This window comes from Urtica dioica, chromosome 2, assembly GCF_054948205.1.
Source record: "Urtica dioica subsp. dioica isolate 48M chromosome 2, U.dioica_male_clone48M_v1_H2, whole genome shotgun sequence".
Lineage (NCBI taxonomy): Eukaryota > Viridiplantae > Streptophyta > Magnoliopsida > Rosales > Urticaceae > Urtica > Urtica dioica.
Window position 1 is genome coordinate 51,521,305 of NC_142757.1, and position 11,907 is coordinate 51,533,211.

Sequence of the window (11,907 nt, forward strand, 5' to 3'; positions counted from 1 at the left end):
TTGAGAAAAGCTCTGTATGGTTTAAAACAGGCACCAAGAGCTTGGTTTGAGAGACTATCTGTGGCTCTTATCTCATGGGGTTTTGTTGGATCCAAGGCTGACTCTTCACTGTTTATATATGAAAAAGGGTCAGTTTATCTTCTACTGTTGGTCTACGTGGATGACATACTTCTTACAGGCAATGACGAGTCAGCCATGGAGAAGCTCACCACTGATCTCAACTCACAATTTGCTCTCAAGCGTCTTGGTTCGTTGCATTACTTTCTTGGTGTGGAGGTCTTCAGAGACAAGTCAGCAATGTACCTCTCCCAGGCCAAGTACATTGGCGATCTGCTCAAGAAACTGAACCTGTGTGGTACTAAACCCTACTCAAGTCCAGCTGCTCCAAGCATCACTTTGTCCAAGGAAGAGGTGGAGCCAATGAAAGATCCATTCCAGTACAGAAGTGCTGTAGGAGCGCTACAGTATGTTACAATCACTAGACCAGATATTGCCTACATAGTCAATAAATTGAGTCAGTTTCTGCAATGTCCAATTGAGACTCACTGGCTAGCATGCAAAAGAGTGCTACGATACCTTAAAGGCACAATCACTCATGGAATCACTTTTAGGCCAACGAGACAGATGAATCTTGTGAGCTTTGCTGATGCAGATTGGGCAAGTTGTCCAGACAATAGAAGGTCAACAAGCGCCTATTGTGTATTCCTGGCTGGATGTTTGGTTTCTTGGAGCTCAAGAAAACAAGGTGTAGTTGCTCGTTCAAGCACAGAGGCTGAATACAGAGCATTGGCACATGTCTCTGCTGAGCTGTTGTGGATCCAGTCACTGCTTGGTGAGCTTAGAGTACCACAGAGTCAAACCCCTGTGATATGGTGTGACAACCTTGGAGCTGCAGCGATGGCAGTCAATCCAGTCTTCCATGCAAGAACCAAGCATGTAGAAATTGATTTGCACTTTGTGAGGGATCTGGTACTTGGCAAGAAACTAGAGATCAGATATGTACCAACTCTTGATCAGACAGCGGATCTCCTGACCAAGGGTCTATCTGTAAATCGATTCCTCAAGCTGAAGAGCAAGTTACACGTGGAAGAATCCCCGTTTCACTTGAGAGGGGGTGTTAGAGATAAGATAGCCACGTCAGCTGATCAAGTGGATCACTAGTTAGTTAGACGGTTAGGATATGATTGGCTAATGTAAATTGTATATATACTTGTAAATCAAGTTAGTTAAACAATTAATGAGAATTGATTCAGGGAAGGTTTTCTCTCTGCAAATCCAAACACATTCTCAATCTCTATCTGTCAGAAACTAAATTAGTATGGGAATAGATTATAAGTCGAAATGAGGTATTGAACGACAACATAAAGAAAAAATTCACTTATTAAGACGAATTGAGATCGTGAACGTGGTCATACTTTAATCATCAGGTTAAAATAAATTTGAATATGATATTAGAATTTTAGATGCGAGAGATAGCAAAATAAGATTAAGAAACAATGTACTAAGGTTTATATGTATTTTTGTTCGAAAACAATATGTGTATAGTTTCTCAACTTTAAACCTAATCTATACTTTTAGAATTGATAATTGCTATTAGTTTATTTAGTTCCTTTAAAATCTAGTTACTTATTGAATCTCCATAATTCAAGGATTAAACAAGCGGGTGGCTGTTTTTGTGTTCATGTTCTCGAAATTATGAAATTGCGGTGGATTTTGAAAATTGGGACAAAAATATTAATTGTACCAAATTGAATAATTATGTGTCCATAAAAATTAGAATGATCGACGAAAATTACGATGACCGATGAAAATTTCAATGGAAATAATATTGCAAAATATAATAAGTTCCAAAATCGAAAAATATAATAACTTCCAAAATATAAGCATACATAATAAATTCCTAAGCACACATAATATCCAAAACCCATAATATAAAGCACTACTACAAATGTTGGATTATACAACCCACTTTCTACAACGCTTATGACAAGCGTTGTAGAAACTAGTGATTCTACAACGCTTATGACAAGCGTTGTAGAAACTTGGTGTTTCTACAACGCTTATGGATAAGCGTTGTAGAAACTTGGTGTTTCTACAACGCATATGGTTAAGCGTTGTAGAAACTTGGAGATTCTACAACGCATATAGTTAAGCGTTGTAGAAACCTGGTGTTTCAGATTTCCCACAACGCTTTAAAAATCCGTTGTAGAATCCACGCCGAGGCGTCATGTGTTTTATGCCGCGGCGAGAACTTACTACAACGCACAGTGAAAGAGTTGTAGAAAAATGTAATCCGCCGCGGCGAAATTCATACCTCGCCGCGGCGGGTGGTTTCTACAACACTAAACAAAAGCGTTGTAGAAACCCGCCTTGACCCCGCCCAGCCTCCACCTCGCCCCTGCCCCGCCTCCACATCGCCCAGCCTGGCCTCCACCTCGCCCAGCCCCGCCTCCACCTCACCCCAGCCCCGCCTCCACCTCGCCCAGCCCCGCCTCCACCTCGCCCCCTGCCCCGCCTCTACATCGCCCAGCCCGGCCTCCACCTCGCCCAGCCCCGCCTCCACCTCGCCCCTGCCCCCGCCTCCACCTCGCCCAACCCCGCCTCCACCTCGCCCCTGCCCCGCCTCCACCTCGCCTCTCGCCGCGGCTAGAAATATTCTCCGCCGCGGCGAGGTGGATACCGTGGCCAAGCAGTTGTCGAGTTACTTTGGCGTGCTAGCTAGAGAATACGTTCCACTTTCGATGCGCGATTGGAGATCTAAAGAGAATAATCAAATTAAAGAACGGATTTGGAACGAAATGTTAGAAGGATTTACGATTCCTATTGAACAAAAGCACGACTGCCTTATGAGAGTCGGAGAAGCGGCAAGGTTATTTCGTCATGAGCTATACAACGATCTACTCAAAGATATCATCAACGATCCAATCGCCTTAAAGAGACCGGCTTGTGTTTTGAAATTCTATACAAGTGTCACCGAAGAAGATTGGATAGCATTTGTTGAGTATAGACGATCCGAAGTGTTCAAACAAACATCGGAACATGGGAAAGCAAATACCGGAAAAAGTGTGTACAAATCTCGAACGGGCCGAAATGGATATCGAAAGCTTGATCAAGAAAAGGTTAGGTTCATTTATTTTTTTTAGTTATTCCAAATTTGCCATTGTTTATTAATTATTGTATAATTACTTCTTACTAGCACGAAGAAACGGGGGAATGGCCTACGAAAGAGGAACTTTGGATTGACTCGCGAATGAAAGACGTAGATAACTACAAGGATGTGAAAGATAAACTAATGACAGAAAAAATCGTAAGTACTTTACATTTGTTGTAACAATTAATCTTGTAATTTTATTTGAAAATAATTTTGTGTAGAAAACGTTATCACAACAAGCAACGCAAGGGACATGGGTGCCGGAATCGGGAAAGAGCATTTTGCAAGAAGCTTTGAGAACGTCGCGAGTTTGCGGTCAATCCAAACACACTTCGCGTTTCAAGTACTTTGTTCCTCCAACGCCGAACGAAGAATTAATTAGGATGCGTCGGGAGATGAGCGAGTTGAAATCTTTGGTGATGAAAGCCTTCGGTGGAAATGGTAGCATTAATGTCGGAGATGCTAATATCGAGTCGCCTAGTGTCGAGCGTGTGGAAGAGAATCTCAAGGACAAGGTTGTTGATGATGAAGAGATGGCAAACGTTGAAGAACACGTTAATGACGCGGTCTCTTTAGGTATGTTCATTATTTTTTTTTTATCTATAAAGCTAAATATTTTGGTATTAAGATATTGATATATATTCGTGATTTGCTTAGAACACGACGATGTTGGCGATCGTCCGAAGATCGATCATAACATCGTTGATGATTGTCCGAAGATCGATCATGTCGTTGTGGAAAAACCCAATAGTGTTCGTGCTAGTTGCTCTTTGAATCCAACCACGCCGGTGACACCAAGTTCGGATGAAAGCGTCGAGTGTCTTCTTTTCATTGATGATGTTGTGAAATGAGGCACAATTCATGTTGCAAATGGGCGAGCGTACATGAATGGAGGCGTAGTTCATTTCTCACCTTTGGAGGAAGGAAATTTACGCGTGGCCGTTTTGGGGGTTTTGATTAAAAAAGCAAAATTGCCAATTCCCACCGAAGAAGCTCAAACCATTGAAGATGCTATAGGCGGGTTTGTCTCGTGGCCGAAGAGACTCATAGAAATGGACACGAGAATAGAGAGTCGCGGTCCGGTTGTCAAACAACTCTCATAGAAATGGATCGATGATGCTAAGAAGATTTCGTACAAGGTGATTAATCCCAAGTATCGATTGCTCGCTCAACATTCCAACAAAGTAATGTTACCGGAAGGGGATGTGATTATGGTCAATGTTAGTCCAAGTCTCGCGGCTATCCCGATTCCGGTGTCATTTGAAGATGTTTCCGATTTTTTGCAATACTTGGAAATTGGCGCGGGGAGCATAACGGTTTATATGGAGTAAGAGTTTTCTTTATATGCGTTTTTTAATATCAATATTCAATATTTAGTGTTTTGATCAACTAAATATTTGTTTGTCATAGCTATCTACGCTCGAGGCTAGAAAAGGCGAAGAAGACTCGAAATTATTGTTTTATAAATCCGAGCTTAAGTTCGTACATCGAAAATGACGACGTGGAGGCTTATTTGTCAAAACGAGTCAAGGACGTTGGAAACGTGGTACGACATTGCAAATTTGGTGAACTAGTTTTGATGCCGTATAACAAAGGTGCGCATTGGATGCTCGTTGTCCTCGATCTTTGGAGAAATAGCGCTATGTTCTTTGACCCGTTGAGAAATAAAATCCCAATCGATTTAAATCGATTGATAAAAATGTAATATTTGATTTCTTAAATAATTTTTATTATAAATCGTTCTAGATCTTTTTTCTCTTATAATCTCCGTGTTATATAGGGTTCTTGTTGATTTCAAGCTCGAGCATCAAAACGCCCATAGTAACGGGCAATCAACGTACATCAAGGCTTGGGACGCTCCGAGACAAACGGGAAACACGGAATGTGGGTATTTTGTGATTTCTTATATGCGTGATATAGTCGTAGGAGGTGTAGGAAAATTAGAAAATAAGAAATCCTATACAAAGGAGGATTTAGAGAGAGTTAGGGAAGAATGAGTAAGTTATGTACAAACATTTATTAACTGTGATGATTAGCTAGTTTTTTTTTATTGAATTATGGATTGGTTGTAGATGTATATATTAGATTTTGAATGTTTTGAAGATGAGGATATTATTTTGGTATTGAAGATTATTTTCAGGTGCTGGTATATCGTGTAAAAACAGATTTTGGATTGAAAAAAAAAATACTCTCGCCGCGGCGTACTATACTTCTCGCCGCGGCGAGAAATATTATTCGCCGCGGCGAGAAAAGATACCGAGAGCAGGCAAATTAGAAATCTTAGTCTCGCCGCGGCGAGATTTTTTCTTCGCCGCGGCGAGTTTTTAAAAAAACATTCACCACCTTCCTACAACGCATAATTATCCGTTGTAGAATCATGTCGCCGCGGCTAAGATTTGACGTCGCCGCGGCGACGTATAATATTCGCCGCGGCGAGTTGATTCTACAACGGATATAATATCCGTTGTATAAAAATCTCGCCGCGGCGAAAATTATATGTCGCCGCGGCGGGGATTTTTTAATTATTTAGAAATTTCACAATGGATGTATACCGTTGTAGGAGGTTCCACAACGCTTAGATATCCGTTGTAGAAAGTTGGATTCTACAACGGATATTTAAGCGCTGTAGAAACCTCTTGGATTCTACAACGGATGTTGAAGCGTTGTAGAAGCCCCTTGGATTCTACAACGGATATTTAAACGTTGTAGAAGCTTCTACAACGCAGGATTCTACAACGCTTGACAAGCGTTGTAGAATCATTCCACAACGGTTTTTAAGCGTTGTAGAATCCTTGGTTTGTAGTAGTGAAGCAAGCGCACTATCAATTTGTTTATACTATTGACAACTAAATGTACATCTCAATTTAAATAAATCATTCCCAAGATATAAATTACAATTTAATAAGCTCTTTAAAATATACAAATCAAAATTTAATTTTCATAATTCATACCTATTCAAAATTTCAGATTTTTAAATAATTGTAAATATGAAAATCAGTTTTCAAACAAAATTTTCACTTAACACATATTTTTTTTTTTACTTACTTATATACTACATGACATTTCTAAATTCTGATTTTGAAAGACGCCAAAAAAGTGTCATAACTCTCCCTAAAATGCGGTGGTCATCCGGAATATGATAAAAAAAAATATATATATATATATATCTCATATATATATATATATATGTATATATATATATATATATATATAAATTATTGAGTAGTGTCACCAAAATGTAGATATTTGCATTATAATTTTCATTTTGTAAATTTTAAATAAATAGTCATTATGATGATGTAGTTTTATTTGGAATTTTTAATATTTTATTTATATATTTAGAGTCTAATGATTATTTACAACTATTAATGAATATTTAGAACAGATGCATTATCAAAGATTTGATTTTATGTGAATATATAACTATTAGTACCTAAAACATACTCTTTTTTTTTTTACAAAAAGCCGTTGTGGCTCTGCCACATGTATGGCACAAAGTTAAATTTAAGCCACGTAATTAAATCAAAATCCAAGATGGTAGTGGTTTCAATTGATTTTAATAAAGTACATATGCATACATATGGTAGAGGTTTCATTTCGAAGAAATAATATAATACCGGCCAAAAAAAAAGTATAATCGCCAAGTCAAGACACTCAATAATGATTTAAAATCAAGCCCAAATTATATTATGGGAAATAAATAATTTATGATTGGAGTTAGGGTTATTATTTGTATTTGTTGTCTTTGTACGTATTGTGTGTGTGTGTGTGTGTGTGTATAAAAGTTTGTTTGGTGTTCAAAATTTGACCAATATTAACTGTTTTGTTAACTTTAATAAGAAGAAAAAAAAATACCATTATTCTATTTTATTCATTATAACTTTATATTAAAATTTACAAAAGGCATTCCTTTAATTACAACATCGAAATCAGTTCAATTATTCGGTTTCAATAATCTATTTTAATAGCCTGTGAATATCATGAACAAGATTACGATTTTTATCCTAAAGGCTATTAGTTGAAGGTCAAATCAAAATGTTTTTTTTTTCTTTCTTTCACAAAGATGATATCTTATTTTTTCTCAAGTGGAAACGAGTTTTAATATTAATCTTTGAAGGGCATGTGCCATCTGAATGGACACAAAATACATGACATACGCATTGACAAATCATGATAAAAAGCTTTTATTAGGCCATTCGTGCATAGTACTAGTGTCTCAAACAATACCTACCTGATAATACTAAAATAATTAAATTAACAAAAAAAATAGTAATAATCAGGACTCCACACTCACCATAACATTGTGCCTTCTTTTTGTATACATTTATATTGTTATTGATCCGTATATAATTAATTCATAGATCCTTATAACTCATCACCATGTATATATACTCCAATAGTCACTCATCTTTTTTTCCCCAACAACACAACATTAGAGTCTTAATAACTCTTTAAAGCTACATATACTAAACAAGAAATATAGACTCCTCACAAATTAACAATGGCTGTTGAGATTGGATCAGCAACAAGAAGCACTAATGGACTGGAATGGAGAATCAGAGTCAACGATGGCTCGTCAAAAGTACTGCCTCCAAGTGAAAGTCTCCTCAGAAGAATGTTGTTAGGGCTCAAGGGTTTCATTGCCAGGGTGTCATCGAAGCCGTGTAGCTTCTTCCGAAAAGCATGGGAAATGGGTCGCGATGATCCGAGGAAAGCGATACATTGCTTGAAGGTCGGGATCGCTCTCACGGCCGTGTCTCTCTTTTACTACATGAGGCCTTTATATGAGGGCGTTGGAGGGAATGCCATGTGGGCCGTTATGACCGTGGTCGTCGTCTTTGAGAACACAGTTGGTAATTAAGGAAGCCCTAATTTCAATTTATTTTTAATTTTTTTTAATAAAAAAAGGGTTAATATTATTAAAAATGTTTTTATTTAATAGGTGCAACATTATGCAAGTGTATAAATCGAGTGTGTGGGACTTCTCTAGCCGGGCTTCTCGCGGTCGGAGTCCATTGGGTCGCTGATCGGTCCGGGGATCAGTTTGAGCCTTACATTATGGGAATATCGATGTTTCTCTTAGGTTTGTGAAATTACTCCTTGCATAAAAAATAAAAAATATTGCTTAAATTATGTTGAAAGTTGGTTAGATTAGCTCTTATAATATAATTAATTTTTTCTTGCTAAATTATTTCATGAATTTATATTTACGGAGGTTTTTTTTACTAGCTAGTAATAATTTAATCATTATTGGACTTAAATTATATATTCATAAGCTTATGTTCTAATTATAAAAAGACGATAAGAGTTTAGAGGGGTATATTTTCTTACAAGTGAGTAACAAATATAATCACTTTTCGGCGTAAATAATAAAATATAATCACAAACTTACGTTTTATTTATAAATTAGACGATAGCGTTTTATAGTCTTATTATGTTTTTTTACGTTGTTGAATAAAGAAAAAGAAAACGGAAAACACAAATTCGGAGAGAACATTTGTGACAATAAGAAATGTCACTACGAAAATAGAATTGTCACTTTTGCATAGCCTTGCTATTTTCCTTCGTAATTTATATATATGTGTGTTTGCTAACTAGTTAATAATAAATTTAATCACTATTGGCCGTAAATTATACTCATAGTGGTATATATTTTTCTTACAATTAGTTAGTATGGCAAATATAATCACTTTTGGACGTAAAGTATATAATCATAATAACTTTAGTTTTATTTATAAATGAGACGATAAGAGTTTTACAGTCTTATATTTTGCGTTATAGAATCACAAATAAGAAAGAAAGAAAAAAAAAACACAAATTCCGGGAGAAAATTGGCACTAAAAAGAAAATATGTGTCAAAGTGTCACTACTAAATAGAATTATCACTTTGCATGCTTTGAAATATTAGTATATCCCCCGACTAAGTGAGGAGAGATGAGTTATGAGTCACGCTAAATATAAATATTTTAACAGATTAGGAGGTAAGGAAAACTCACGTATAAATCTTATTTTCTTGCAGCAACGGTGGTGACTTTCTCCCGATTTATACCGACCGTAAAAAAGCGATTCGATTACGGAGCTATGATTTTTATCCTCACTTTCAGTTTGGTTTCGGTTTCGGGGTATCGGGTCGATAAGCTATTCGACATGGCTCATGAAAGAATATCAACCATAATCATTGGAACCTCTTTGTGCATAGTCATAATTATGCTTATTTGCCCCATTTGGGCAGGCCAAGAACTTCATGTACTCGTCACAAAGAACATGGACAAGCTTGCCACGTCACTGGATGGTAAGCACAAATTATTTAATCTAGGGAACATAATAGAAAAAAAATAATCAGATGACACTCAGACTTAGTATTCATGTTTCTCACCTTTACTTTGATGTTCAGGTTGTGTCTCGGATTATTTCAGTGGGAGTGAAGAGCCTATAGAAAACAAAAAATTGTTGGGATACAGATGTGTGCTGAGTTCAAAAGCATCTGAAGAAATTATGGTACTTTATTATAATTATTATTATTATTCTTATTTTGCAACAAGAGAAATTATGGTACTTGATATATTATAAATTTTGCAATAATGGTTTTAGCGTAAAATACCCATATTATTTTCCTGAATTCTATATTTAGAATTTAAAAACATAATTTAAGAGACAGACAACATCATCAAATTGTTTGTGTAAATTTGGCTAAATTGATACTTACATCAAATTTTTAATAAAACCTACCACTTAATCATATTTAAAACCAGCGTAAATATTTTTTTTAAAAATAAACTAGTTGAAAAACACAATCTAATCCTATAAACACCAAATAAAAGCTAAGATTTATTTGGTTTTTTTGAGGTAGTGACATATTTTCGAGTAACATGTTAAGATTATATCCAAAATTTATGGACAGAAACGTAGCTCAGGGATTAGACTAATTAGGATTGTTTATGTCATAAAACCTTATACGAATTACACTAATAATCAATTAATTTTTTTATTTCTGTTTCATAGGCTAATTTTGCTAGATGGGAACCCGCGCACGGTAGATTCAATTTTCGTCATCCATGGAAACAATATCTTAAAATTGGGTCGGCGATGAGAAGTTGCGCTTATTGCATCGAGGCTCTCAATGGCTGCATGAACTCCGAGAACAAGGTAAAACCCTAATTCAAAGATATACATTACGTACTTACATGTCCTCTATAAAGTTGCAATACCTAAAAGTAAGATCACCAAATTAATTATGGTAGGCTTCGGAGCATATAAAGGACAAGATTGGAAACATGTGCTTAGAAGTCAGCTCAAACTCTTCAAGTGTGATCCAAGAGCTCGCTACCATGATCAAGGCAATGAAGAAATCATCAAGAATTGACTTCCTAGTTGGACAAATGACCAGCTCGGTTCAAGATCTCCAAAACGACTTGAAATCGCTTCCGATCATGTTAGTTTCGCAATCGGTTTCACATCATGCTGATCAAGAAGATAACACAAAGCCATGTGACCCGGCTCAAGTTTCTTCAACCTCGATCATAGAGATTGTTCCTCTTGTAACTCTAACCTCTTTACTCGTTGAAATTGCTTCTCGGATTGAAGCTGTTGTTAACGAGGTAGAAGAGCTCGCTGAGTTGGCTCATTTTGATCCGGTGGGCGATGAGAAGATCAAGAAAGATAAGCCTAATAGCCAGAATTAATATTGTGTAATAATAAGGTCAACACTAAGAAGGAAAGATGGGTTCAATATATGACATAAAGATGAAGAAAATTGTGCTTGGATACTGTAAAGGAGACCCTAAATAGGGTCTTGTAAGTTCTATAAGAAACAATGATATAGTTTCCCTTTGAGTCCATGAGCCCGTTTTTTTTTCTTTTACTATAATGAATAAAAGATAAAACCCACTGCTTTTAATTTATCTGCAAAGTAATATTGTTAACTTTTAACTTGTAAAAAATATTAATTGCCCAACACTTTCAAATTCTACAAAAATAATACTCTTACATTTTTCAATCCTGCAAATTTATACCCTAATTTTTAAACTTTTGCAAATTTCTACCTTATTCTATAGTTTTACATTATAAGAATATTATTTGTAATTGCTCACGTGAGAATCATCTCAAACAAGGGGTGGAGCCAGAAATTAAAATCGAGGGTGACTGAAGATAAATAAATTGTATAAAATAGTTTATAAATATATATATATTAAATTTATTTAAAAAAATCTCAAAATATATATTTTATTTAAAACAAAATACAAAACGACTTGATTTCATAAAAAATAATATCAAGCATATCCTTAAATAAATTTTAAATTATCCTTAAATACTAAATCAATTTGTAAGCAAATTCTTCCACACAAATCAAAGTAATCAAAAGGAAACAAATATTTATATAATTTAAATTATAATCTACACTTATCCATATATGCAATGCATTATACACACATAAATCTATATATGATATATAATCAGCTCAAAAAAGTGTCATTTAACTGAAGAAAAAAAATTGAATGACTCAAGAGAATAGGGTAACCATGTAATAAACGCATTATTAACCAAGCATTTAAAAAAAAAATTACACTGAGTAAGCCACTTGAAATTTTGGAATTGCAATCTAGCCAACGTTTCAACTAAGTTTCAAATGTAGTCACAATTGATGACGTGAATTTATTATTCATGTAGCAAATTACATTATTATCCTTTCTTTAAAAATCAGCAGAAAATAACATGTAGCCAACGTTTGAACGCAACAAAATAGTCAGGCTTCAGTA

General features: G+C 35.7%; 1 protein-coding gene across 1 annotated transcript; it reads left to right on the forward strand.

Moving 5' to 3' along the window:
• The first annotated feature begins 7,587 nt into the window (after positions 1 to 7,587).
• On the forward strand, positions 7,588 to 10,984 carry LOC149405441 (aluminum activated malate transporter family protein). Its single transcript, XM_089606914.1, has 6 exons — positions 7,588 to 8,004; positions 8,094 to 8,234; positions 9,171 to 9,443; positions 9,546 to 9,649; positions 10,154 to 10,297; positions 10,393 to 10,984. Exons 1-6 carry the CDS (start codon positions 7,653 to 7,655, stop codon positions 10,831 to 10,833), a joined length of 1,455 nt encoding a protein of 484 aa, XP_089463040.1. The 5' UTR covers positions 7,588 to 7,652; the 3' UTR covers positions 10,834 to 10,984.
• The last annotated feature ends 923 nt before the right edge of the window (positions 10,985 to 11,907 follow it).